Raw genomic sequence first — 24,618 nt, 5'->3', positions numbered from 1 at the left:
CTCTTTCCTGTTGAAAAAATGCCCCGGCTGTTAAAAGAAGTTTGTAAAGTTATATCACCAAGGGATACTGTTCAAGCGGATCCCAACACTCAGGAGTTCCCCTTTTTTGTTCAAAAAAAGGCATTGAGTTTTCCTGTACATCCTTCTGTCAAAAATCTTATTGAACAGGAATGGAAGGATCCGGGGAAGAAACCAGAAGCTTCTAAACGGTTTAAACTTATGTTTCCCTTTGAGACAAAAGATGTTGAAGAATGGGAAAATCCTCCCAAGGTGGATGTTCCCGTGGCAAGATTGTCTAAAAGAACAACAATTCCTGTAGAGGAAGCGGCAATAAAGGACCAGATGGATCGTAGGGCAGAGTGTGCCTTGCGCAGGTCTTATATTTCAGGGGCTTCAATCTGTAAACCCTCTTTAGCTGCTGTCTCAGTATCCAGATCTCTAAAACATTGGCTTAATGCGCTAGAAGAGGATATAGATTCTGGGACCTCAAGAGATGTCCTTCTGGATATGCTTTATCCAATAAAGCTGGCAACAGATTTCTTGTGTGATGTTGCAGTGGATACTTTAAAACTGGGGGCCAGGACTATGGCCTTGTCTACAGCAGGCAGGAGAGCCTTATGGCTTAAAGCTTGGGCGGCAGATTCAGCTAGTAAAAATACTCTGATTTCCATGCCTTTCGAACCTGGGAAACTTTTTGGCTCAGCCTTGGATAAACTAATAGAAAATCTGTCTACTGGAAAGGATAAAGTGTTGCCGCAAAATAAACAAAAGTCGCAGTATAGGTCGTCCTTTCGTCCATCCTTTAAAAGATCTTCGCCTAAGTCCAATGTTTCCAGAAGAAATAACTTCAGAGATGGAAACAGATACACTTACAGAAATTTCAGATCAAGACCCTTTAGATCTCAGACATCCAAAGATCCAACTCAAAGAAAGGATTCTTCCTCAAAGAAGCCAGAATTCTGACGCCAGAAGTCAGGGAGAAGTGGGAGCAAGGTTAACCCAATTTCTCCCAGTGTGGGAAAAAACAACTTCAGACTCTTGGGTTTTAAGCATCATAAGATCAGGCTACTTCATCAATTTTCAAAGGAAGCCAATTCCCAAATTTTGTGTGAACTTAGAAAAGGCAGACAATCTAAAGCAGCAGGCTTTAGAGAAAGCAGTCATGGATTTCCTAAAAATGGGAGTTCTGGAACCCGTTCCCCGGTTGGAAGAAGGGTTAGGTATTTATTCCCGAATATTTCTGGTTCCCAAACCAGACGGAAGGTTCAGGCTTATTATAGACCTAAAGTACCTAAACCAGTTCATTCTAAAGGAAAAGTTCAGAATGGAGACCATCAGGTCAGCACTGAGTATTCTTCAGAAGGGAGATATGATGATTACCTTGGATTTGAAGGATGCTTATCTTCATGTTCCTATTCATCTGACCAGCAGGAAGTTTCTTCGCATAGCGATTTTTCTGAAGGGGAAAGTTCTTCATCTCCAATTCAGGGCTCTTCCATTTGGGATTACTTCCGCTCCAAGGGTTTTCACAAAACTAATTGTTGTTCTAGCAGCTCATTTGAGAAAGCAGGGAGTTTTTGTGATTCCTTATCTGGACGACTGGCTGATCAAAGCTTCATCAGTAGCTCAGTTGATCAATCATATGAATCTGACCATGGAAGTATTGACAAATCACGGCTGGATAATAAACAAAGAAAAGTCAAATCTTCGTCCGTCAACTTCAACCATTTTTCTAGGTCTCCAGCTAGACACATGCCAAATGAAAGTTTTTCTTCCAGGCGAGAAAGTTCTATCTCTCAGAACGGCAATAAAATCATTAATTCAATCACGATCTGTGACTATTCGTCAAGCCATGAGAGTGCTGGGGCTGATGACATCATCTCTGGAAGCTGTCCCCTGGGCCAGAGCTCATATGAGATCTCTTCAGGAAGTAATCCTAAAGAATTGGGACAAGAATATTCTATCACTAGACAGGTTCTTTCATGTGAATCTTCAGTTAAAGAAAGATCTGAGATGGTGGTTGAGCGGTCACAATCTAACTCAAGGGAAATCTTTTCAGACTCCAGAGTTTCTTCGGTTGACGACGGATGCATCCGCATCAGGTTGGGGTGCTCACCTTGGAGGTCAGGTGGTCCAAGGAAAGTGGTCATATTGGGAAAAAAGTCAATCTTCCAATTTCAGAGAATTGAGGACAGTCCGTCTAACTCTTCAGAAATTCAGAGACAAGATCAAGGGTTGTCAAGTCCTCATTCAGTCGGACAATTCTACAACAGTATCCTACATAAACCGTCAAGGAGGAACAAGAGCCCCTCTGTTGATGAAGGAATGCAGGAAACTGATGTTTTGGGCCGAAAACCATCTGAAGATGATCAGAGCTGTTCATATAAAAGGAGAAGAGAATGTGCTGGCAGACAGACTCAGCAGGAAAACTCTAAATCAGAGCGAGTGGGAACTCAATTCTCAGGTTTTTCTCAAGATAGCTCAGATGTGGGGCTATCCATCAATAGATCTGATGGCCTCCAGATCCAACAGGAAGGTTCCTCAGTTTTGCTCCTTGGTGAAATCAGACAATCCCAATTACCTGGATGCAATGAACATTCCTTGGAAATTCCATCTTTGTTACATTTTTCCTCCTCTTCCGATGATCCCAAGGGTGATTCAGAAAATCAGACAGGACAAAGCAGCAGCAATCCTAATTGCCCCATTCTGGCCGAGAAGAGCTTGGTTTACGGATCTAATTCGCCTGAGCAAGGGGTGTTTTTGGAAGTTACCAATGAGACCAGATCTTCTCCTTCAAGGTCAGATGTTCCACCCAAATCCAGACAAATTATGTCTGACAGCTTGGAGATTGATAGGGACATTCTAACTGTCCAAGGTCTTTCAGAGGAAGTAGTCGATACACTTCTGAACTCCAGAAAATCTTCAACTTCTAGAATTTATAGAAGAATTTGGAAAGTTTTTCAAAACTGGGCTCTGGAGAAGGAAATTGTTCCTAAAGAATGTTCAATTCCCAATGTTCTTCAGTTTCTACAGGATGGCTTTTCTAAAGGACTTAAGCCAAATACACTAAAGGTTCATGTGTCAGCCCTATCAGCTATGCTTTCAGTCAATCTTGCCAATAATCAGTTGGTTAAAAGAGTTTTCAAGGCTGTTTCAAGACTAAGGCCGAGAATCAAGGAAGTTTTAGCCCCGTGGGATTTAAATATTGTATTATCCGCGTTAGGCGAAAAACCCTTTGAACCTTTACAAGACATCAACATAAAACATCTAACCTGGAAAACTACCTTTTTGATTGCAATTTCCTCAGCAAGAAGAGTGGGTGAGCTGCAGGCCTTGGCAGTAGAGCCTCCATATACTCAAATTTTTCCAGATAAAGTTATCCTAAAAACCTTGCCCTTTTTCAGGCCAAAAATCGCTTCATCTAACAACCTTAACTCACAGATTGTGCTACCTTCCTTTTCATCGGATTCTCAAAAAAAGTTGCAATCCTTAGATGTGCGCAGGTGTTTGTTGCTGTATATCGAGAGATCAAAAGAATTTAGAAAGTCAGAACTTCTATTTGTCCTTTTTGCGGGAAAAAGAAAAGGTTGTAAAGCTTCTAAACCGACTATAGCATCCTGGGTAAGGAATGCTATTTCCTGCTCTTATGATTCTGTTGGGAAAGATCCTCCTTCTCAATTAAAGGCTCATTCAACAAGATCAATCTCTACTTCCTGGGCGGAAAGATCGGCCATGGATGTGCAAGAAATTTGTAAAGCAGCCACCTGGTCCAACGTCCACACGTTTGCCAGACACTACAGACTTGACTTAGCAGCCAAGCAGGATGCAGCCTTTGGCAGTTCGGTGTTGGAGTCGGCTTCTATGAGGCAAAATTCCCCCCCCCATTGTTAGCTTGCTATATCCTTCATTTGGTGCTGCCTGTAGGACGTAAAGAAAAGAGAAAATTTGTTCCTACCTGAAATTTTCATTTTCTTGAGTCCGAAAGGCAGCACATAATCCCTACCCTAATAAATTCATTTGCATGAGATGGCGTGGTCTTTTCTTGAGCTTTTTAAAAACACTGGGGAATAAGGGGGAGTTAAGAGGTATTTATAATGTATTTAATTGGTTATTCTATTTCTCCTGTCCTACCAGAGTGGATCAGACAATTAACCCTTCATTTGGTGCTGCCTTTCGGACTCAAGAAAATGAAAATTTCAGGTAGGAACAAATTTTCTCTTTTTATTTATTGGTAATCAGAAGTTTTTACAACGTTTACAATAATACACTTTTATACATACAAGTAAGAGCTTTTTAACCATACTTTATATTTTCTAAATAGTTGTAGGAATAATCTTACTTAATTAATGTTATCTCTTACTGGATTCAGAAAAATATGGAAAAAGCAAAATTTAGCATTTGGGCTCTTTATTATGTAAATAGGAAAATCACACAGTTTGCTTGTGGTGCCACAAAAGGGATTATACCAGTTAGTCATGATCAGAGCATAAAGCTACGTACCGGGGCTTTAATTCAGGAAATGCAATCTGACAGAATTGTAATTGGTGAGGTTGTATCTGTACTTTACATTGAGTTCTTTTTTTTTTCATCTAGTGTTTTTTTCTTTTTTACCTTTACAGACAGTGAAAACTGTGTCCATTGCCCCGACATGGAATGGCCCAATGAAAACAGGACTCAGTGTATTGCCAAAGTGGAAGAATTTCTCTCTTATACTAATGATATAATTTCTATCATTTTTTCAGCTATTTCAATTCTGTTTTTTTTAATTACCATGCTAATATTGATACTGTTTATTAAAAACTGGGACAGCCCCATAGTGAGAGCCAACAACCGGAGCCTGAGCTTCCTCCTCCTTGTCTCCATCAAGCTGAGCTTCCTCAGTGTGTTTCTGTTCCTCGGTCGCCCTGTGGATATAACCTGCATGCTGCGCATCATCACTTTTGGAATCACCTTCTCCATAGCTGTCTCTTCTCTCCTGGCCAAGACTATCATGGTTTGTGTTGCTTTCAAAGCCACCAAGCCAGGGAGCTCATGGAGAAAATGGCTGGGAGTCAAACTGTCCAATTCTGTAGTCTTGTTCTGCTCATCCATTCAAATAATCATCTGCATGACTTGGTTGGCCATTTCTCCTCCCTTTCAGGAACTGGACATTCACACTTCCCCTGGAACCATCATCATTCAGTGCAATGAGGGCTCAGCTATTGGCTTTTACTCAGTTATTGGGTATATGGGGCTTCTGGCAGCTGTTAGTTTTGTTTTAGCATTTTTAGCTCGGAGCTTACCGGACAGTTTTAATGAGGCCAAGTACATCACTTTCAGCATGCTGCTCTTCTGCAGTGTTTGGATCACAATGATCCCGGCCTATCTGAGCACCAAAGGCAAAAACACTGTGTGTGTGGAGATATTTGCCATACTCACCTCAAGCGCGGGCCTTTTAGCCTGTATATTTCTGCCCAAATGTTATATCATTTTAATTAAATCAGAAATGAACACAAAAACCCATTTACTTGGAAACAAAATGTAATATCACATTTCCCATCACTGAATATAGTTAATAGACCAAAGGGATTCTGGGAACAAATTTCTTAAGGCTTAGGGCTCCCTTTGGCCTATTTGCATACATATGAGGCGGTCTCCTCAACTCTTTTGACTTGTTCCTGAATCCCCACTCCTGGCTCTACACAAGCTGATCAGAAAACCCTGCGCTACACTGATGAGCCCCAAAAAGGGTGAAACCGGTCTGTAGTTGGGAATCTGATCAGCTATTATCCTGGCTTCTGCTTTAAACCCAGTGGGGGAGCTTTAGCCTATAAGATAAACCCATGTAAATGGGATTTTTTTAGGAGACTTAAGGAATTTGTTCCCAGAATCCCTTTGGTCTATTTGAATATAGTTACAATCATATGAAACTCAAGTACACCCCCCCATGTAAAGTTTTATTCTTTTTTAGCATATCTGGACATATTGATATTTCATCTTTACTCAAACATTATATAAAAATAAAGGTGATGCTATTGAACAAAAAGGAAACATTTTAAAATTGACTTTGCAATAGTTTAGCAATTTTTTGTCAGGGGGAAAAAGCAAACACTCCCTTATCTCTAATACTTGGATTTGGCTTTGCCATTCCACAACCTTTCATTCCTGTTTGTCGGCCTTTTTAAGATAAATTTACTGGGATGTTAAAGGAGAAGGAAAGTTACAATCATTGGGGGGGCTAAAATTAGGGATGCACCGAATCCAGGATTCAGTTTGGTATTTGGTAGAATTCGGACAAATCCATGGTCCTGGCCAAACCAAATTTGAATTAAAAGTGCTTTATATTTCAACAAAACCAGGAACCAGGAGCATTTGCAATAGCATCAGATCAGGGCACCAGAAGCCCTGAAAGCCAAGTCACAGCTATGCCAGAAAGCAAAAAAGTATCACTGCCTGGTCCTACTGCTGGTCCTACTGCCGGTCCTACTGCCGGTCCTACTGCCGGTCCTACTGCTGGTCCTAATGGGAGTGATAGTGTGAATGAGGTGAATACGCTGAATCCGGGAGAGAATGGTAAAAGTGTGACTTTGGAGAGAGAAGTTGAAGTGATAGATGGGGATGCGGTGGCAGAGAGGGAGCATGAGAGAGAGACCAGTCAAACCCTAATGCAGATGGTGGTAAGGGGGAGGGGGAAATGGGCAGGTAGAAGAGCAAGTTCAAGTACAGCAGGAAGTGCAGGAGTCAGTGGCAGTGCAGTTGGTACATGTGGGGGGGGGGGGGAGGGAACAGGGGAGTCTTCTGCAAATTTTTGGGAGAGAATGAGACTTTTCCTTGTGCCAGATCTCTCCTCTCATAATGAGCCCTTTCAAAGGAGAAACTGGGTAAAGATCAGGTGTGCTAGAGAGAAAGAGAATGCACCTCCTAGGAGGTTTTTATTCAGTCCATCCTTTTAGATGGTATGGGATTCTCACCAAGTGACATCTCGGCAGTGATTTCCCAGTCAGAAACAGAGTTTAACATCACCTTTAAGTTACCTGAGGCCCTAGATCATTTCTGGAGGCTTTACAACATCCAAAAAAGGGCAAGATACCAAAACTGGGAGAACTTGGTTGTAATATACAAAATATAGATCAATGGAAGGCACTCAAACACCTCATTACAACATACCCCCATATAATTCAATTTATTTTAATACAATACCATCAATTTCACATAGTTAAAGAGTCGATACATACCACATAAATGTGCAAACAGCAAAAGAATATACACAAGTTGGCGGATACACTTACCAAAGATGAGAATTACCCAACCTTTCGGCAAATAAAGTCTTTCTCAAGGGGAATCCTGGAGAACTTGATTGTAATACCTATGACAAAGCCAGACACAAAAAATATTACCACTGTTATGAAAAATGATCAAGTCCCACAGGAAGACATCTTGGTCTGGCTACACCGCCACTTCGCAGTGTTAACCCCCTTTGGTTAAGGAATATGACATCGATGAAGTCTGGGCAGGTGTTTAGCGGACACAAGTTGAATGTGTCTGGTAATGTGCCGGACCACCTGCCCAATTCTTTCTTCATAGGTAAGGAGTGCGGCATCTGTTTTTATGTAGGCCAGCCACACCGCTGCTTTAAATGTGGAGCAGCAGACGATCTGGCTAAAGCCTGTGATGTCCTAAGGTGTGCCTTATGCCATGCAGTAGGGCATGAAGCCGTGTCCTGTGACTGTATCAGGTGTAACTTGTGCTTTAGGATGGGTCACACACATAGGAAGTGCCCTGAAGCCTACCCTAACATGGTCCGTATCTTTCCAGGCCTGGATAAGGAGATGAGAAAGGAGATGTCACCCCCAGCAGAGCAAACTAGTCAGGAGCCAAATACAGAGGTTTCAGCTGCACATGAGGCGGAAACTACAAAAAGATCAGGGACAAAGGCAAGAAATACTAAATAGAAAGAAAGGAAACCAGAGAAGGCAAAAGAACTGGAGATTAGGAATTAAGCTAAAGGAAAGGAGGCCCGGCCTAAACATACAAATGATGGTTCACAAATTACCCAAAATAAAAAGAACAAAAAGCAGGCTCACTCAATTGACCCAGGGGAAGGTGTGTCTGGAATTGCCTCAGTCAGCACTAGGAATAAACACTGAGTGCTGGATGAGGACCCAGATGCCTGGAGTAATAGGGCAGAAAGAGAGGAGCAGAAGGGGCTTGACAGGATATAGAGGGAGGAGGAGAGGGAGCAGGAGGATATGGAAGTGCAGCTGGCATTCCAAAAGAGAAGCAGGACTCCCTTTTCCTTCAGGACACCTGTCTTGCTAAAAAGGTGGATCTTAGAAGGGCAAGGCTGACTGGCGGCATGGTCCCTCTTTTTGGTCAAGAGCTGAGGAACCATATGGGGGTATTGCTATGCAATTTGTGATTATCTTGGAGTTAGAGTGCATCATTTTCTTGAAATCCAGGTAGGGTGTTGTCTTCTTGGGGATGAAACTGTGGGTGGGAGACGCCTATATCTCATTAACATCTATGGGTCACACAGGAGGGCTTTGTTGGCTGAGGTACAACCTTTCCTACAGATGTCACTCCCAGTTGTCTTGTGACTTTAACCAGGTACTGAGGCCTGAGGATTGCACAGGAAATCCTAGGAGATCTTAAGGATATTATTTAAACCAGATGATACAGCAGGCAGGCCTGGTTGATGTTGCCACTCAGGATGGTAGGAAGGCAGCACATACATACAGGTGTGCAGGGAGAAGTAGTTGCCTGGACATGGCTTTTGTTGGGGCAGGGGAGGCATTTGTAGATGTCAGAGAGGTTGGAGTGGAGTATTCTGACCATCTCACACTTTCTTTTGGGAGTTTCCTCTGTTCCAGCAAAGGGCAAGGGCGACTCAGTGAGGATTCTCTGAAGAGTGAGTTAGTGGTACTTCTTCAGCATGAGCTTGGAAGAGTTGTTTTTATGACTCAGTGTCACTTTGGTGGGAAGATGCCAAGTGCTCCTTTAGGACTTTCTTCCAGAGACTATCTGTACGCAGGGAGGGTAACAAGTATAAAAAGTACCTATCTCTCATAAGTAAGCTGGAATCTTGCATTTCAGATAGGGAGAAGGTGTCAAAGATTGACCGGCTGAAGGCCCAGATAAGAGAATGCCAACGTTTGCAATCAAGTATTGAGAGATACAAATCATCATGCTTTATATTGGTTTTGTACAGTTAAGAGATAAAAAACAAGTAACACATTGACACGAACTCAGATAGACTGAGATAGACACATAGACAGAAATCTAGAGAGTGATCTGGATTTTTTGAGATGCCTACAAAGTGAGAAGGAAAGACTAATAAATGAAGGTACTATTTTTACTGGTAATTTTAAAATGTAACACTTCCAGAATAGATGGGAGCACTCCCAGGTGGCTGTGTCTATATTCATTCTACTGTGTAAATCCTCTCTCTGCTCTCTATAAAATGAGGGTTGGATGAGCCGGGCCCCTTACTCTGTTCTACACACACAGCCCAACCCTGGGGCCCCTGTGTCTCTCTGTGCCACTGACTGTTACTGGGGCAAATCCTCTCTCTGCTCTCTATAAAATGAGGGTTGGATGAGCCGGGCCCCTTACTCTGTTCTACACACACAGCCCAACCCTGGGGCCCCTGTGTCTCTCTGTGCCACTGACTGCTGCTGGGGGAATGCTCTGATTTTCTACTTTATATTGGGATACATGACACTCTGTGGGTCTGCAATGGTAAGAGTCACAGACATAACTAATGCCTTTAAACTGACCATATATATCATAGTTTTATTCCTGGTTCCCTGCACATCTACAGTTCAGACCATAAATCCTGCCTGTGAGCTGAAGATCATTCCAACATATGAAGACTATGAATACATCCAGGAAGGAGACATTATGATTGGTGGAGCGTTAACAGTGAACTCGTATACAGTTCCTTTCAGATATCCACACGACGGTTACCTGAGAATGCTGTGTGTTGAGTAAGTTAACTGTCTAGCAATTTTTCATAATGTTTTGCTATTTTTTTCTGAGGGGGAACTTTGTGTGCCTAGGGCAATTACTTCTATCTGTTATTTATTTATCACAATCCACAAGAAGCAAATGTGAACATAATAATATGGAAATACATGTTTTGTTTAGGGCAGGGGTACACGGGGAGATTAGCGACTAATCTCCCTGCGATGCCATCCCACCGGCTAGAATGTAAATCACCGGTGGGATGGCATACGTGTCGCTGCGATGTCCCTCAGTTTGCCTGAAGTTTCCTCTCAAGACAACTCCGGCCAACTGTGGGACATCGCAGCAACGCGTATGCCATCCCACCGGTGATTTAGATTCTAGCCGGTGGGATGCCAATGCGGGGAGATTAGTCACCCGCAACAACAAAGATTTGTTGCAGGGTGACTAATCTCCCCGTGTACCCTGCCCTTAAGCTCCATACACGATACAAACATATTTTAGGTTTCATGGTCAAACCGCATTGGAAACTATATTTTGTAGAAAAAAAGCTGCCGACACCCTACAAATAACAAATTATCTTTTCCAGCTTATTCACAATGAATGGAAAAGTCCTGTTTTTAGCACTATATTCCCTCTTGCACTTGAAAAGATTTGTGAAAAGGTGGAAAATTTGCAGAACTGTAAAAAAAAATTGAATCAATTGAATAATGAAACAGTTTTGATCAATTGGTGCACCCTTTTGTGAAAAAATCCACCAATGGTGAACCGTGGAAATTTGCAGCAAATCTTTGCCTGGTGAAAAATGTTGCTCATCACTACTGTTAATCACAGGGTATAAAAAATGTGTGGTTTCTACAAGTTCCAACATATATAAAGTGCCTACAATTTCTAATGGCTGGGCCTCTGTAATCATTACACACTGCCTAGATTGTAAGTGCCACAAAAACCCAGGCGCAGATTCCACCAAAATCCCAGTTGAAAAAAAATCAAATGCAAGTATACTCAGCACTATTTTTGAAAATTCAACGTTAGTAAAGATTTATTAAAATAATGAAGAGTTGCGCGGAACACGGAACAAAACACAACTATTCTCTCTGTGTTCTTTCTTCACTAAGGTTGTGTTTGAGAATAATTTCACACTCGTATTGTCGTGGGTTTTTTTCTACGACAGCTTTTTTCTTGACCTCAAAAACTGGTAAATCTGCCTCTCCATTATCACCACAAAATATTTATACAGATAATTTTGATAATGATATATTCTAAAAAAAATGGGTGGATTGTTCCATCCACTCCATGTTCCTAATTAGTGATGAGCAAAATTTTTTTTTGTGAGTTTTCGCCAAAAAGCAAAATGGGACAAAATGGATAACAATATCTCTATATTCACAATCACCAAACTATAAACCTTTACTGAAAGAAAACTTAGTGCTCTAGGAACCCAGAAATACCCCAAAACTTTAGCTACACATTTAGCCCCCTAATATCCTTTCTGCAGTACCCAGCAATAACAACTATAATTTGTCCACATGATCAACTAACGAGACTGCCAACTGTTTGATTGTAGCGATCCCATCAACTGAATACCCTGATATTATTATAATTATTATCATCATCATCATCACTATCAACAACAACATCAATATTAATATGTTTGCTCCCTCTAACTTTCTTTTGTCACTTAACTTTTTTTTGAACAACCTTACTTGGATACATATAATGCATCTTCGGGTACAAGTATATGTATATAAGAAACATATCAAAGCCAAACTAGGAAATATCTGTAACTTAATTTTGACCTGAATTGTATATGTATATATTTTTTTTATAGTATTTTCCCAGAGTATTACAGACAATTAGTGGATTTACTTATAGCCATCAAGCAAATTAACCAGTCTCCAAACTTTCTCCTTAACCTGACCCTGGGGTACCATATATATGATTCCTGTGGGGACCCCCGGAAGGCTGTGAGGAGCGTATTACAGATATTATCTGGTACCAGGGAGCCGGTTCCCAATTACTCCTGTGTGGGAAAGAGAAACATTGCTGGGTTTATTGGGGATCTCAGCTCAGAGAATACAGTAGCAATAGCCCAGATTCTGAACTTGTATGGCTATTCCCAGGTAAGAAATATGTTTATGGACAATACTTGACCATAACTGGGTGGTGGGTGTAAATATATTTATTTAGTTAGTTAAAGCATAATGCAAAGATGCATGCAAAGGGGTCAACATAGAACAGAATGCTTCACTCAGATGTGTTGGTTTCAGCAAAGGATGGTGTGAAAACAGAGAAGGGGAATGAAAAACAAAAGGGGGGAGTTTAGGAGAAGGTTATAAGGAAGATAGAGTAATGGGAAGGCTGGATCTATTGGGAAAAAAGCATGGGTCAGCTTGGAAAGGCAACAGAAAGGCCGTACGGAGGTGGGTTTTAATGTATCTGAGAATAAAGGGAAGAGGTTCAGGTAAAAGGAGGAAACCTTTTAGTTGGTATTTTTATGGTTTTGGAATTATTACCTTTCTGTACAGACTGTGAGAATTCAGTTTTGCTCTTGTCTATCTGTCCATAACCCCCCCTAATGTACTTGTACAGAGAAATGTCTGTCTGAGTTAGTGCCTTTTTTAGTACAATACAGAACTTTCATTGCTTCAGTAGCCACTGAGTGCCACTGCCTTGATTTTCTTACTATTTACATATTTAAAAAATAATTTAGGAGTCCCAAGCCGGACTTGGATTTCTTACTATTGAGTGCTATTCTGATACCTACTGGGAGCTGCTATCTTGCTCCCTTCCCATTGTTCTGCTGATCGGCTGCTGGGGGTGAGGGGGGGATATCACTCCAACTTGCAGCGCAGCAGTAAAGTGTGCCTGAGTCTGAGCTTTCAGACGAAGCCAGCGCAACACAACTACTTTCAGCTAACCTTTTGTTTCTCCTACTCCCATGTAACTGGAGGAGTCCCAAGCCGGACTTGGATTTCTTACTATTGAGTGCCATTCTGATACCAGTAACCAGATAAAACACCCTAAATATGAACGCCAGGAGTCCACTGAACAGTTTGATGCCCAATATGTATAGGTTTACCTAAGTATGTGGCATGTAGGGGCCCCAATGGGAACATACCCCCATATGATCTATCATTTTTGTCATTCCAGCTTCTGCAAAATCAACACATTTACATAATGTAATGTAGGATAAAGCTACAAAAAGTACACTCACCCCAGAAAGCCATATATTTTTGGAAAGTACACATTCTCCTGAATGTAAAATGGGTACCCATGTCTTTCTACGCCAAAGTACCAAGCCGCAAAGCTATCCTAAAGTTGGCATTTTTGATAACATTTCCAAAAATCCTCTCAAAGCTTCCAGTTCACAGCATTTTATCTCCCACATAGCATTAGGTACCAAGATAAAACACCCTGAATATGAACACCAGGGGTCCACTGAACAGTATGATGCCCAATATGTTTAGGTTTACCTAAGTATGTGGCATGTAGGGGCCCCAATGTGAACATACCCCCATATGATCTATCATTTCTGTTATTTCAGCTTCTGCAAAATCAACACATTTAAATAATTTTATGTGGGATAAAGTTAGTAAAAAGTACACACCCCAGAAAGTCAAATATTTTTGGAAAGTACACATTCCCTGAACTCTAAAATGGGTACCGATGTTTTTTTACTCCAAAGTACAAAGCCGCAAAGGTTTCTCAAGTTTGCCGATTTTATGACATTTCAAAAAATCACCTCAAAACTTCCAATATGCAGCATCTTATTTTCTATAGGTCATTAGGTACCAAGATAAAACACCCTAAATATGAACCCCAGAGGTCTACTGAACAGTTTGATGCCCACTGTACATAGGTTTATCAAAGCACATGGCACTTAGAGACCCCAAAATATACCTTGTGCACACTAATTTCATGGCTTACCTTTACCTAATTCATAAACACATGGCAGTTTTATGTGGGATAGAAACTGCAGAAATGTAGGGTAACCCCTGAAAGTACACATTCTGACAAATCCAACATGGGTAAAGCGCCCTTTCTGCACCAAAGTATCTGCAAAACTTTCCTAAAGCCAGTGGTTTCTATGACATTTCAGAAAATCGCCTATAAATGTTGCAATTTGCCGCATTTATCTCACACAATTTCTTGCATGCAAAGGAAAATCACCCCAAATAGGAACCCCAGAGGTCTACTGAACAGTTTGATGCCCTATATGCATAGATTTACCAAACTATGCGGAGTACTGGTGCACATAAATAAAAATAGTGCATATGAATTTTCACATATGACGCTCCGGCTCGTGCAGTTTTTGCACCCGGTATGTGTATTATGTGCCATAAGACCCCCTAACAGTAGGGAGACCCTAGAAAACTGTACATTTTCCGAAAGTACACATTCTGAAAAAATAAAAATGGGTAAATACATCTTTCTACTGCAAAATACCAAACTAGAAAGCTATGCTAAACAGAACGGTTTTTATGACATTTTTGAAAATCGTCACAAAGCTTGCATTTTACCTCATTATGTACCCTCACAATTTGTAATGTATCAACATAAAACACTCTTAATATGAACACCAGAGGTCTACTGAACAGTTTAATGCCCTATATGCATAGATTTACCAAACTATGTGGGGTACAGGGGCACCCAAAGGAAAATAGTGCATATGAATTTTCACGAATGATGCTCCGGCTCGTGCAGTTTTTGCACCCGGTATGTGTATTATGTGCCATAAGACCCCCTAACAGTATGGAGACCCTAGAAAACCATACATTTTCTGTAAGTACACATTCTGACAAAACAAAAATGGGTAAATATATCTTTCTACTGCAAACTACCAAACTACAAAGCTATGCTAAACAGAATGGTTTTTATAACATTTCTGAAAATTGTCACAAAGCTTGCATTTTGCCCCATTATGTACCCCCACATTTCATAAATATGAACGCCAGGGGTCTACTGAACAGTTTGATGACCAATATGCATAGATTTACCAAAATATGTGGGGTACAGAGGAAGCCAAATTGAAATACAGCAGACAAAATGTCCATGTGCAAGACAAGTAACAAAGAACAATATAAAATGCAATGAAATTGCTAAAATCCCCCCCCAAAAAACTAAAATCAATGGTTTTTTTTCCTAGTGATATCTGCAGTCAGAATCACAGTTTGAGTATTCTGGCTTGGGCAAATTAGTTTTACAGACAAAGTCAAGCAAACAACAACTATGCATAACTGAAAATGTAATAAAATGGCTAAAAATGCAATAAAATGACTAAAAATACACCAAAATCACAGAAAATGCCAGAAAAACACCAAAATAATACACAAAAGGTATTGCGCAGTGTGGTTAGTGAATACACTATCCGCAAAGGCAATAAAACATTTTTTTCAGGCAAGAATAAAAACGATGTGATAAATAAAAAAATTTACAAAATTATATAAGTGTGTAAGTGTGTGTACACTAGGTAAAATGTGTTTTGTGTGCATGTGTGTGAGCGTGCAAGTAAGTGTGAGTGCTGTAAGTGCTGTGACTGTGTGAAACCCCCAACCCCCCCAAAATGTATATGTGAGTGTGTAAGTGTGAGTATGTGTGTATTAGTGTAATATATGTGTGTATGTTGCACTTACCTGGGGTCAAAGGAGCTGAAGATCACTGGAGATCACAAGAGGGAGACAGGAGACGCAGGGACAGCAACTGCAGTGGTGAGTAGGCAGCACGGGAAGTTGGGGGGAGCGCAGGAAGGGAGGGAGAGAGCAGAATCTACGTACCCGACTTTTTCTATGGGGCCCCTGGGCAATCGCGCCCCAGGGGCCACTAGTAACCCCCTTCTGCTTGTTCTCTAGGGGGTTCTTTACCTTGCACTCATTCTCTGCCCTTGGATTAAGCAGCAAGCACAGAGAACGAGTGCAAGATAAAGAAAACGTAGGTCCTATGTCCTTGGCGGTTAACATATTTTTATGCCAGCATGTAGGAGCTACGTGCTTGGCAGGGAAAGGGTTAAATATGTTCCATTTTCCTTCTGTGCCTAACCCTATGAAAAGCCTTTACCAGTTGACACATTGCAGAGATGCCCTTATACTGCATGTATAAAATCAAGCATTTTAGTTAATCCCTTATAGAGCTGTCTCTGCAGCATTAACTCAAAGGAGACCATGTTGTGATCACTGTTCCCCAAATGCCCCCCCACACACAAATGTTAGAGATGAGTTCAGTATCAGTAATCACAGATGAAACAATTACATGGATCACTAAAAAAACTAATTTGCATTTAACCACAATAAAACAAATTGATTAGGGGCTCATTTACTAACCTTTGATTTTTTTTTTTAACTCGAATTGGATTTTTAGCTAATTTGTAGATAGAAAATGCTGCAACTTTTTCAAGATTTACTTTGCATATAAATGGCTAAAAACCTGACAATTCCCTGGGTTAAACTTGCCGAGTTTATGTAGAAGTCAATGACAAGGGTCCCTTTCCTCTCCCTGAAGGTCTTTCTTTTGTCTCGAAACTTTTGGATTTTTGCCGCTGGGTTTTTATTAATTCAGTAAAATTAGGATTCTACAAAATCGAGTTTTCTATGACTTTGCCTAGCAATTTTTTTAAAAAAAATATTAGACCTTCGGAAAAAATTTTTAGTCAATTTTGAAAATGAAAAAAATGAGACGTTATAAAGTTTTAGTAAATCTGCCCCTTAACTTACCATTAGTTTACGAACCAACAGGAACTCTGCAGATACACAGTGACCTCCTGCCTGACTCCAGTAGAGCTAAACCAAGGTCTCCACTCATCAAAAGTCTTATTTGTTACAGTGCAGCTATTGATACTAGAAAACAACTTGTCTTGGAGTAACCCAATCAATATGACACCCATAGGGGTGTATTTATTAACATTGAAGACAAACACCATTGGTGATGTTGCTCATAGCAATACATCAGAAATTAAATATGAACAGTCACCTACAAGTTAGTCAAGAAAAGCAACAATCTGATCTCATCACTGGTGATATTTGTCTTCAATGTTAATAAATGCACCCCATAGTGTATGTGCCAGAGTTATCATTGTTTCGTCTTTGTTCCATATTTACTGTGTAGGTCAGTTACGGAGCTACAGACACCGTGCTCAGCAACAGAGTCTCATTCCCGTACTTTTTCCGCATAACACAAAGTGACCGTGGCCATTACTTTGTTTTGAGCAAGTTACTGAAATATTTTGGCTGGACCTGGGTTGGAATCATACGATTAGATGATTACGGTGGAGAAAAAGAACATCAACTGCTGAAAAGCATCCTTTCTAATGACGGGATATGTATTGATTTCACTATAAAGATAACAAGTTATATATTGAGAAATGAACTTGAGGCCAATATTCCATATTATATGGTCTATAAAAGGATTATAGAAGAATCCACAGCCAGTGTAATTGTACTTTGTGGAACAGTTCCTTCCGGTGTTGTAGAAGAATTAATTCCCCTTTCAGATTTGTTTATTAAAAAAACACTAATTGTTTCCTATAATTTGGCATCGTCTCTTCACTTTATGGATTATGCAATAGAAATATTTAATGGCAGTTTGGGAATTACACAAATGTTGCTGAGCTCCCCGTACAGCCCTGAGAATACTCAAGTTCTAAAGGAATTTCATCCTTCAAAATACCCCAAAGACAAGTTGCTTGAAGACATCTGGATGCAGTATCATTCATGTTTATCAAAGGACCCAGCTAAGAATAAAGTATATGAGCAACTGTACTCAGCCACCTTGTACAACTGCAGTGGCAGGGAACTCATTACAAATGTTCGACACTTTGACAACAAGTTTTATTCCCCCCGCGTTCCCTTTGCAGTTGATATAATGGCTCGTGCGCTTCATAATATGCAGATATCACTTGCCAACAGAACTACTGGAAAGGCCAAAAAAGAGCAGAATTATAGAAATCAGGTGACTATTTTGGTATAACTTATTCTGCCCAGAAGCAGTAAGCCATGGCAACTAATAAGATGTTTGCTTTTAAACAGGTGACTGGTAAGATCTACCTGCTGATTGGTTGCTATGGTTTACAGCTCCTGGACAAACTTAGTGTCTGGCTAAAAATCCAAATTTGACAATTCGCCAGGTTAAACTTGACAAGAGCGTGTAGATGTCAACGGCAAAACTTCGCTGGGATTGTCAGAAAACTTGACTTTTTCAGATCATCATGTGACAATTCAATAAATTCTGCATTTTTATAGCAACTATTTGGAAAAGTAGAGTATTTTTATGACTTTTCCCTGCAACTCTTTTTTTAGTAAACATTAGACATTCAAGAGTTATGGAGTTTTAGAAAATCTGCCCCCTAAATTTGTCTTTCACTGACTGATTTATGCTATTTTCCAAATTGTACACATAATAATGATATAATATAGAGCAGTGATCCCCAACCAGTGGCTCGTGAGCGACATGTTGCTCACCAACCCTTCTGATGTTGCTCCCAGTGGCCGCAAAGCAGAATTCTATTTTTGAATTTCTGACTAGAAGACAAGATTTGGAGGCATAAAGACCATGTGTACTGTCAAGCAGAGCCTCCTGTAGTCTGCTAGTCATCATCAGGCTATCAAATAACCAATTACAGCCCTTACTGGTCATCCCCTAGGAAATGTTTTCATGCTTGTGTTGCTCCCCAACATTTTTTACATTTAAATGTTGCTCACGGGTAAAAAAGGTTGGGGGACCCCTGATATAGAGATATAAGGACTCTTTCCTGATAATTTGCTATGTACTTCATATATTGACACAATACCCAAATCCCCCTTATTGTCTTTATTTTAAAAACCCCCATTCTATGGTTTGTAAAATTGCCTTCAACATTCCTAAAAAGTTAACAGTGCAAGTCTGTACACATAAAGGGAGATTTATAAAAGTATGAGATTAGCGCTCACCACAGAAAAAAAATCACCCACTTTCTATTCATTCCTATGGGATTTTTTTGGACCAAGTGAAGAATAATGTTAATTAACTCGGCCGCTAAGATTTTTGTGCATGATTTGGTGTCCGAATTAGGCAATTATATTGGTCTAAAGTTGCTTGGTCTGTCTGGTTCTTTTCCAAGTTTAGGTAGAGTAACTATAGTAGCCTGCAAGAATTCCAATGGAAATAATTTTTGGCTTATTGCAAAGTTAAAAGCTTTAGTTAAAAAGGGCGTTATGGTTGAGTAATTTTTTTTTATAGTACTCATGTATCAGTCCATCTGGACCTGGAGATTTATGTGGCTTTAGTGTTTGGATAGCTGCAGTTACTTCTGCATTCTGTATAGGAAGATTCAGTTGTTCTAATTGTAGGGATGTTACTTTGGGAAGGTTAAGGTTTTTAGCCTCATTAGCTTCTATCAAGTCATTATGTGATTTGGCAAATCACTAGTGCACTCACCTATTTGTAGAAACTCTTGCTGGAAATCTGTCATCATGTGTTTTAGCTCCCACATCATGGCACCTTTCATGTGCAGGAGGTTTCACATTTTATTCTCGGTGAGTGGGGCTTCTGGCATTAATGGGACTGCTGGTCCTTGGGGTTCAGTGTATAGTGGGTTAGCCTGTGGGGTAGTATCTTTTGAGGGTAGTTTTGCCGCAACCTACTCTCTGCTGCTGGAAAAAACTTGGCTAGTTTCGCCGGGCTTCCTTTTTTCATTGTTTAACTAATCTGCTTACTTTTGTTCGCTGGTCACAGTGTTACAGGCAGGTATATTCTGAGTTTCCACCTCTTTGTGCCACTTTTTTGGTCCTATGAATACGAGACTCTCTATGTGCGCATCCTACTGCATAGGCATCCAAGCCACACACCCCCAATTATCTGTGTTTTAAGAACCATTGGTTCACAATTTATTAAAGTTAAGGATCCTAAATGACTAGTAAAAAGGGGCCAAAGTTAACGGGACACAGCCCCCAGAATAAAGGGCAAATCAAACAGCAATATCCAAAGCATATCCCAAACTCAACACAACATTTCAACACTGGTGCCAAAGTTGTATTATAAAGTATGTGAGAAGCATGGAAACCCTTCTTCCAATTCTACAGCCTGAGGATTGTCATTAGACAACCTAAGAAACAAAGAGACACATGCTCCATTGTGAGTTGCAGTTCTTCAGGCCTGTAACAAGGAACAATAATAGTACAGAAAGCTCAAAACAAACATTTATTGGCTGCAGCATTCTGATCTCAGGAATATTGAAATTAAAAGCTCATATTAAGGGCTCCAAAATACACAGATGGCTGTGATTATTATAAATGATTTGATGGTTAATAACATAATAATAATATGTATTGTATGTTTTGTAAATAGATGCATCATTATCTGAAAAAAGTTCAGTACGATTTTTTTGACATGAATAGAACTCTATCATTTGAGGAGGACGGAGAGTTAATTACTCAGTACAAGATCCAATATGTTACTTTTCGGTCTTATAAACAGATGTCTTTGCATATTTTTGGGGTGTGTACACCATGGGCTCCACCAGATAAGTATCTACAGTTTATAACAAAGATAGGATGGAAGACCAAGAACAATGAGGTTAGAAAATGTTTCTTTATGTTTTAGTTTATCAGATAAGGAGCTCCCGTTGTTACAAGGGAAACAGTCTAATATTCGCCTTAGCACTAACTCTCCGTTAGCTAATGTAAACATCAGAGGGAGAAGTAATAATCTCCGCTGCATGCTGGGTAATGCACGTAGCTTGTCGGGTAAATTAGGGGAGCTGCAAGCTATTGCATGTAATGAAAATTATGATTTAATTGGTATCACTGAGACCTGGTGGGATGAAAAATGCGACTGGGCTGTGAATTTAAATGGGTATACGCTTTTTAGGAGGGACAGAGAGATTAAAAAGGGTGGAGGGGTTTGTCTTTATGTAAAGTCAGACTTAAAGCCATGTAATAAAGACATTACCAATGAAAACGTTGAATCTCTTTGGGTAGAAATTTCAGTAGGGCTGAAGGTCACAAAGAAAATGATTATTGGTGTATGCTATAAACCTCCCGTATAGATGCAAATGGAGGAGGCTTCAAAACTGGGTCAAGTTGTTATTATGGGGGACTTTAATTATCCGGACACTGACTGCAGTAATGGGGGGGGCTAAGTCAGAAACAGCTAGTAGGTTTGTAAATATGCTAAATGGCAACTTTTTATTTCAGGCGGTTCAAGAACCCACTAGGAATGACTCTATTTTGGACCTGGTAATATCTAATAATACTGAACTCATCTCTAACATTTGTGTGGATGAGCATTTGGGGAACAGTGATCCCAACATGGTCTCCTTTGAGATAATGCTGCAGAGACAGTCGAAATATTTGAGAGTTTAACGACTTTTCTCTGGGGGACTTTTTTGATTTCAGACTTTTCAATAAATGTAAACCATTTGTGGACTCCAGTTTAAAAAATGTTAAAATAAAAAAAAAAATATTCTGCATTTTGGTTTATAGGTCCCGGCGTCTCAATGCACAGATAATTGCCTCCCCGGCTTCAGGAAGGTGCCAAAGCCCGGAGCCCATTCCTGTTGTTATAACTGTGTCCCGTGTTCTAATGGAGAAATTGCAAACACATCTGGTACAAACACCATAATAATAATATCCATATGTTTATATAACAAGCTGGTTGTTCAGATGTTTCAGTAGTTCTTCTCTAGGCACAAGTTTAAATGCACACAATAAAGTATCAAACGTGGCTGATGATGCCTACACCCTGCAGTCTGCACCCTCAAACATGCTTAGATTAACTGTCATTATCCCCCTGCAGATAAATGGTATATAGGTCATGTCAGAAAATGTTATTCAAATTATTGATGGGATAGAATCACCTGGAACTGTAGTACAGGTATGGGACCCATTATCCAGAATGCTCAGGACCTGGAGTTTTCCAGATAAAGGATCCATAATTTGGATTTCCACACCTTAAATCTACTAAAAAATACTTTACATTAAACATTAAATAAACCCAATAGGGCTGTTCTGCCCCAATAAGGGGTAATTATATCTTAGTTGGGATCAAGTACAGGTACTGTTTTATTATTACAGAGAAAAGGGAATCATTTAACCATGAAATAAACCCAATAGGGCTGTTCTGCCCCAATAAGGGGTAATTATATCTTAGTTGGGATCAAGTACAGGTACTGTTTTATTATTACAGAAAAAAGGGAATCATTTAACCATTAAATAAACCCAATAGGGCTGTTCTGCCCCCAATAAGGGGTAATTATATCTTAGTTGGGATCAAGTACAGGTACTGTTTTATTATTACAGAGAAAAGGAAATCATTTAACCATTAAATAAACCCAATAGGGATGTTCTGCCCCCAATAAGGGGTAATTATATCTTAGTTGGGATCAAGTACAGGTACTGTTTTATTATTACAGAAAAAAGGGAATCATTTAACCATTAAATAAACCCAATAGGGCTGTTCTGCCCCCAATAAGGGGTAATTATATCTTAGTTGGGATCAAGTACAGGTACTGTTTTATTATTACAGAGAAAAGGGAATCATTTAACCATTAAATAAACCCAATAGGGCTGTTCTGCCCCAATAAGGGGTAATTATATCTTAGTTGGGATCAAGTACAGGTACTGTTTTATTATTACAGAGAAAAGGGAATCATTTAACCATTAAATAACCCAATAGGGCTGTTCTGCCCCAATAAGGGGTAATTATATCTTAGTTGGGATCAAGTACAGGTACTGTTTTATTATTACAGAGAAAAGGGAATCATTTAACCATTAAATAAACCCAATAGGGCTGTTCTGCCCCCAATAAGGGGTAATTATATCTTAGTTGGGATCAAGTACAGGTACTGTTTTATTATTACAGAGAAAAGGGAATCATTTAACCATGAAATAAACCCAATAGGACTGTTCTGCCCCCAATAAGGGGTAATTATATCTTAGTTGGGATCAAGTACAGGTACTGTTTTATTATTACAGAGAAAAGGGAATCATTTAACCATGAAATAAACCCAATAGGACTGTTCTGCCCCCAATAAGGGGTAATTATATCTTAGTTGGGATCAAGTACAGGTACTGTTTTATTATTACATAGAAAAAGGAAATCATTTTTAAAAATTAGAATTATTAGCTTATAATGGAGTCTATGGGAGATGGCCTTCCCCTAATTTGGAACTTACTGGATAATGGGTTTCCCGATAATGGACCTCTTACCTGTATATTTGTTTCATTAATTTTACACATGCAAATAAGAATTTTTAAACCGTACTTTATATTTGCTAATAGTCATGGGAATACTCTTCCTTGATTAATGTTATCTCTTACTGGATCCTGAAAAATATGGAAAGAGCAAAATACAAATGTTAACATTTGCATCTAGCATTTGGGCTCTTTATTATGTAAATAGGAAAATCACACAGTTTGCTTGTGGTGCCACAGAAGGGATTATACCAGTTAGCCATGATCAGAGCATAAAGCTACGTACCGGGGCTTTAATTCAGGGAATGCAATCTGACAGAATTGTAATTGGTGAGGTTGTATCTGTACTTTACATTGTTTTCTTTTTTTACTTTTACAGACAGTGAAAACTGTGTCCATTGCCCCGACATGGAATGGCCCAATGAAAACAGGACTCAGTGTATTGCCAAAGTGGAGGAATTTCTCTCTTATACTAATGATATAATTTCCATTACTTTTTCAGCTATTTCAATTCTGTTTTTTCTAATTACCATGCTAATATTGATACTGTTTATTACATACTGGGACAGCCCCATAGTGAGAGCCAACAACCGGAGCCTGAGCTTCCTCCTCCTTGTCTCCATCAAGCTGAGCTTCCTCAGTGTGTTTCTGTTCCTCGGTCGCCCTGTGGATATAACCTGCATGCTGCGCATCATCACTTTTGGAATCACCTTCTCCATAGCTGTCTCTTCTCTCCTGGCCAAGACTATCATGGTTTGTGTTGCTTTCAAAGCCACCAAGCCAGGGAGCTCATGGAGAAAATGGCTGGGAGTCAAACTGTCCAATTCTGTAGTCTTGTTCTGCTCATCCATTCAAATAATCATCTGCATGACTTGGTTGGCCATTTCTCCTCCCTTTCAGGAACTGGACATTCACACTTCCCCTGGAACCATCATCATTCAGTGCAATGAGGGCTCAGCTATTGGCTTTTACTCAGTTATTGGGTATATGGGGCTTCTGGCAGCTGTTAGTTTTGTTTTAGCATTTTTAGCTCGGAGCTTACCGGACAGTTTTAATGAGGCCAAGTACATCACTTTCAGCATGCTGCTCTTCTGCAGTGTTTGGATCACAATGATCCCAGCCTATCTGAGCACCAAAGGCAAAAACACTGTGTGTGTGGAGATATTTGCCATACTCACCTCAAGCGCCGGCCTTTTAGCCTGTATATTTGTACCAAAGTGTTATGTCATTTTAATTAGACCAGACCTGAACACAAAAACCCAATTACTTGGAAACAAAATGTAATATCACATTTCCCATTGCTGATAATTGTTATATATATAGTCATATGAAAAGTAAATACACTTTCACGTAAAGTTTTTCCTTTTTTAGCAAGGTGATGTTATTGAACAAAAAGAAATCAATTCAAACTGAATCTGTCTCTAATACTTTCATTCCTATTTTTTAGCAACCTTTAAGAAAAAGTAACACTAAAACATGTTGACCATGGTCTGTCAGTGGTTTCATGGGGTTA

The 24,618-nt window shown here is 39.8% G+C and overlaps 2 protein-coding genes across 2 annotated transcripts in view; both read left to right on the top strand.

Annotated features, from left to right (window-relative positions):
• The window catches only part of LOC105946401 (extracellular calcium-sensing receptor), a 28,305-nt gene extending 22,781 nt beyond the window's left edge, over positions 1 to 5,524 (top strand). The window contains exon 6 of the mRNA XM_031895164.1: positions 4,620 to 5,524. Coding sequence (XP_031751024.1) covers positions 4,620 to 5,524 — 905 coding nt within the window. The remainder of the gene's footprint in view (positions 1 to 4,619) is intronic.
• Positions 5,525 to 8,745: 3,221 nt separating this feature from the next.
• On the top strand, positions 8,746 to 24,389 carry LOC100492345 (vomeronasal type-2 receptor 26). Its single transcript, XM_031895163.1, has 7 exons — positions 8,746 to 8,887; positions 9,770 to 9,965; positions 11,774 to 12,065; positions 17,044 to 17,886; positions 20,260 to 20,487; positions 21,396 to 21,519; positions 23,485 to 24,389. The coding sequence occupies exons 1-7, from the start codon at positions 8,746 to 8,748 to the stop codon at positions 24,387 to 24,389; spliced, it is 2,730 nt and encodes a 909-aa protein (XP_031751023.1).
• The last annotated feature ends 229 nt before the right edge of the window (positions 24,390 to 24,618 follow it).

This window comes from Xenopus tropicalis, chromosome 1 (assembly GCF_000004195.4).
Source record: "Xenopus tropicalis strain Nigerian chromosome 1, UCB_Xtro_10.0, whole genome shotgun sequence".
In the NCBI taxonomy this organism is placed as follows: domain Eukaryota; kingdom Metazoa; phylum Chordata; class Amphibia; order Anura; family Pipidae; genus Xenopus; species Xenopus tropicalis.
Note: the sequence above shows the minus strand (reverse complement) of the source record. Positions and strands in the feature narration are given on the sequence as shown.

Excerpts from the sequence above, each read along its gene's own strand:
- LOC100492345 (XM_031895163.1), top strand. The coding sequence starts at position 8,746 with ATGGCTTTTGTTGGGGCAGGGGAGGCATTTGTAGATGTCAGAGAGGTT. Across the intron at positions 8,888-9,769 it reads CAGTGAGGATTCTCTGAAGA|TTTTATTCCTGGTTCCCTGC; the intron begins GTGAGTTAGTGG and ends TATATATCATAG. Across the intron at positions 21,520-23,484 it reads AGAAATTGCAAACACATCTG|ACAGTGAAAACTGTGTCCAT; the intron begins GTACAAACACCA and ends TTACTTTTACAG.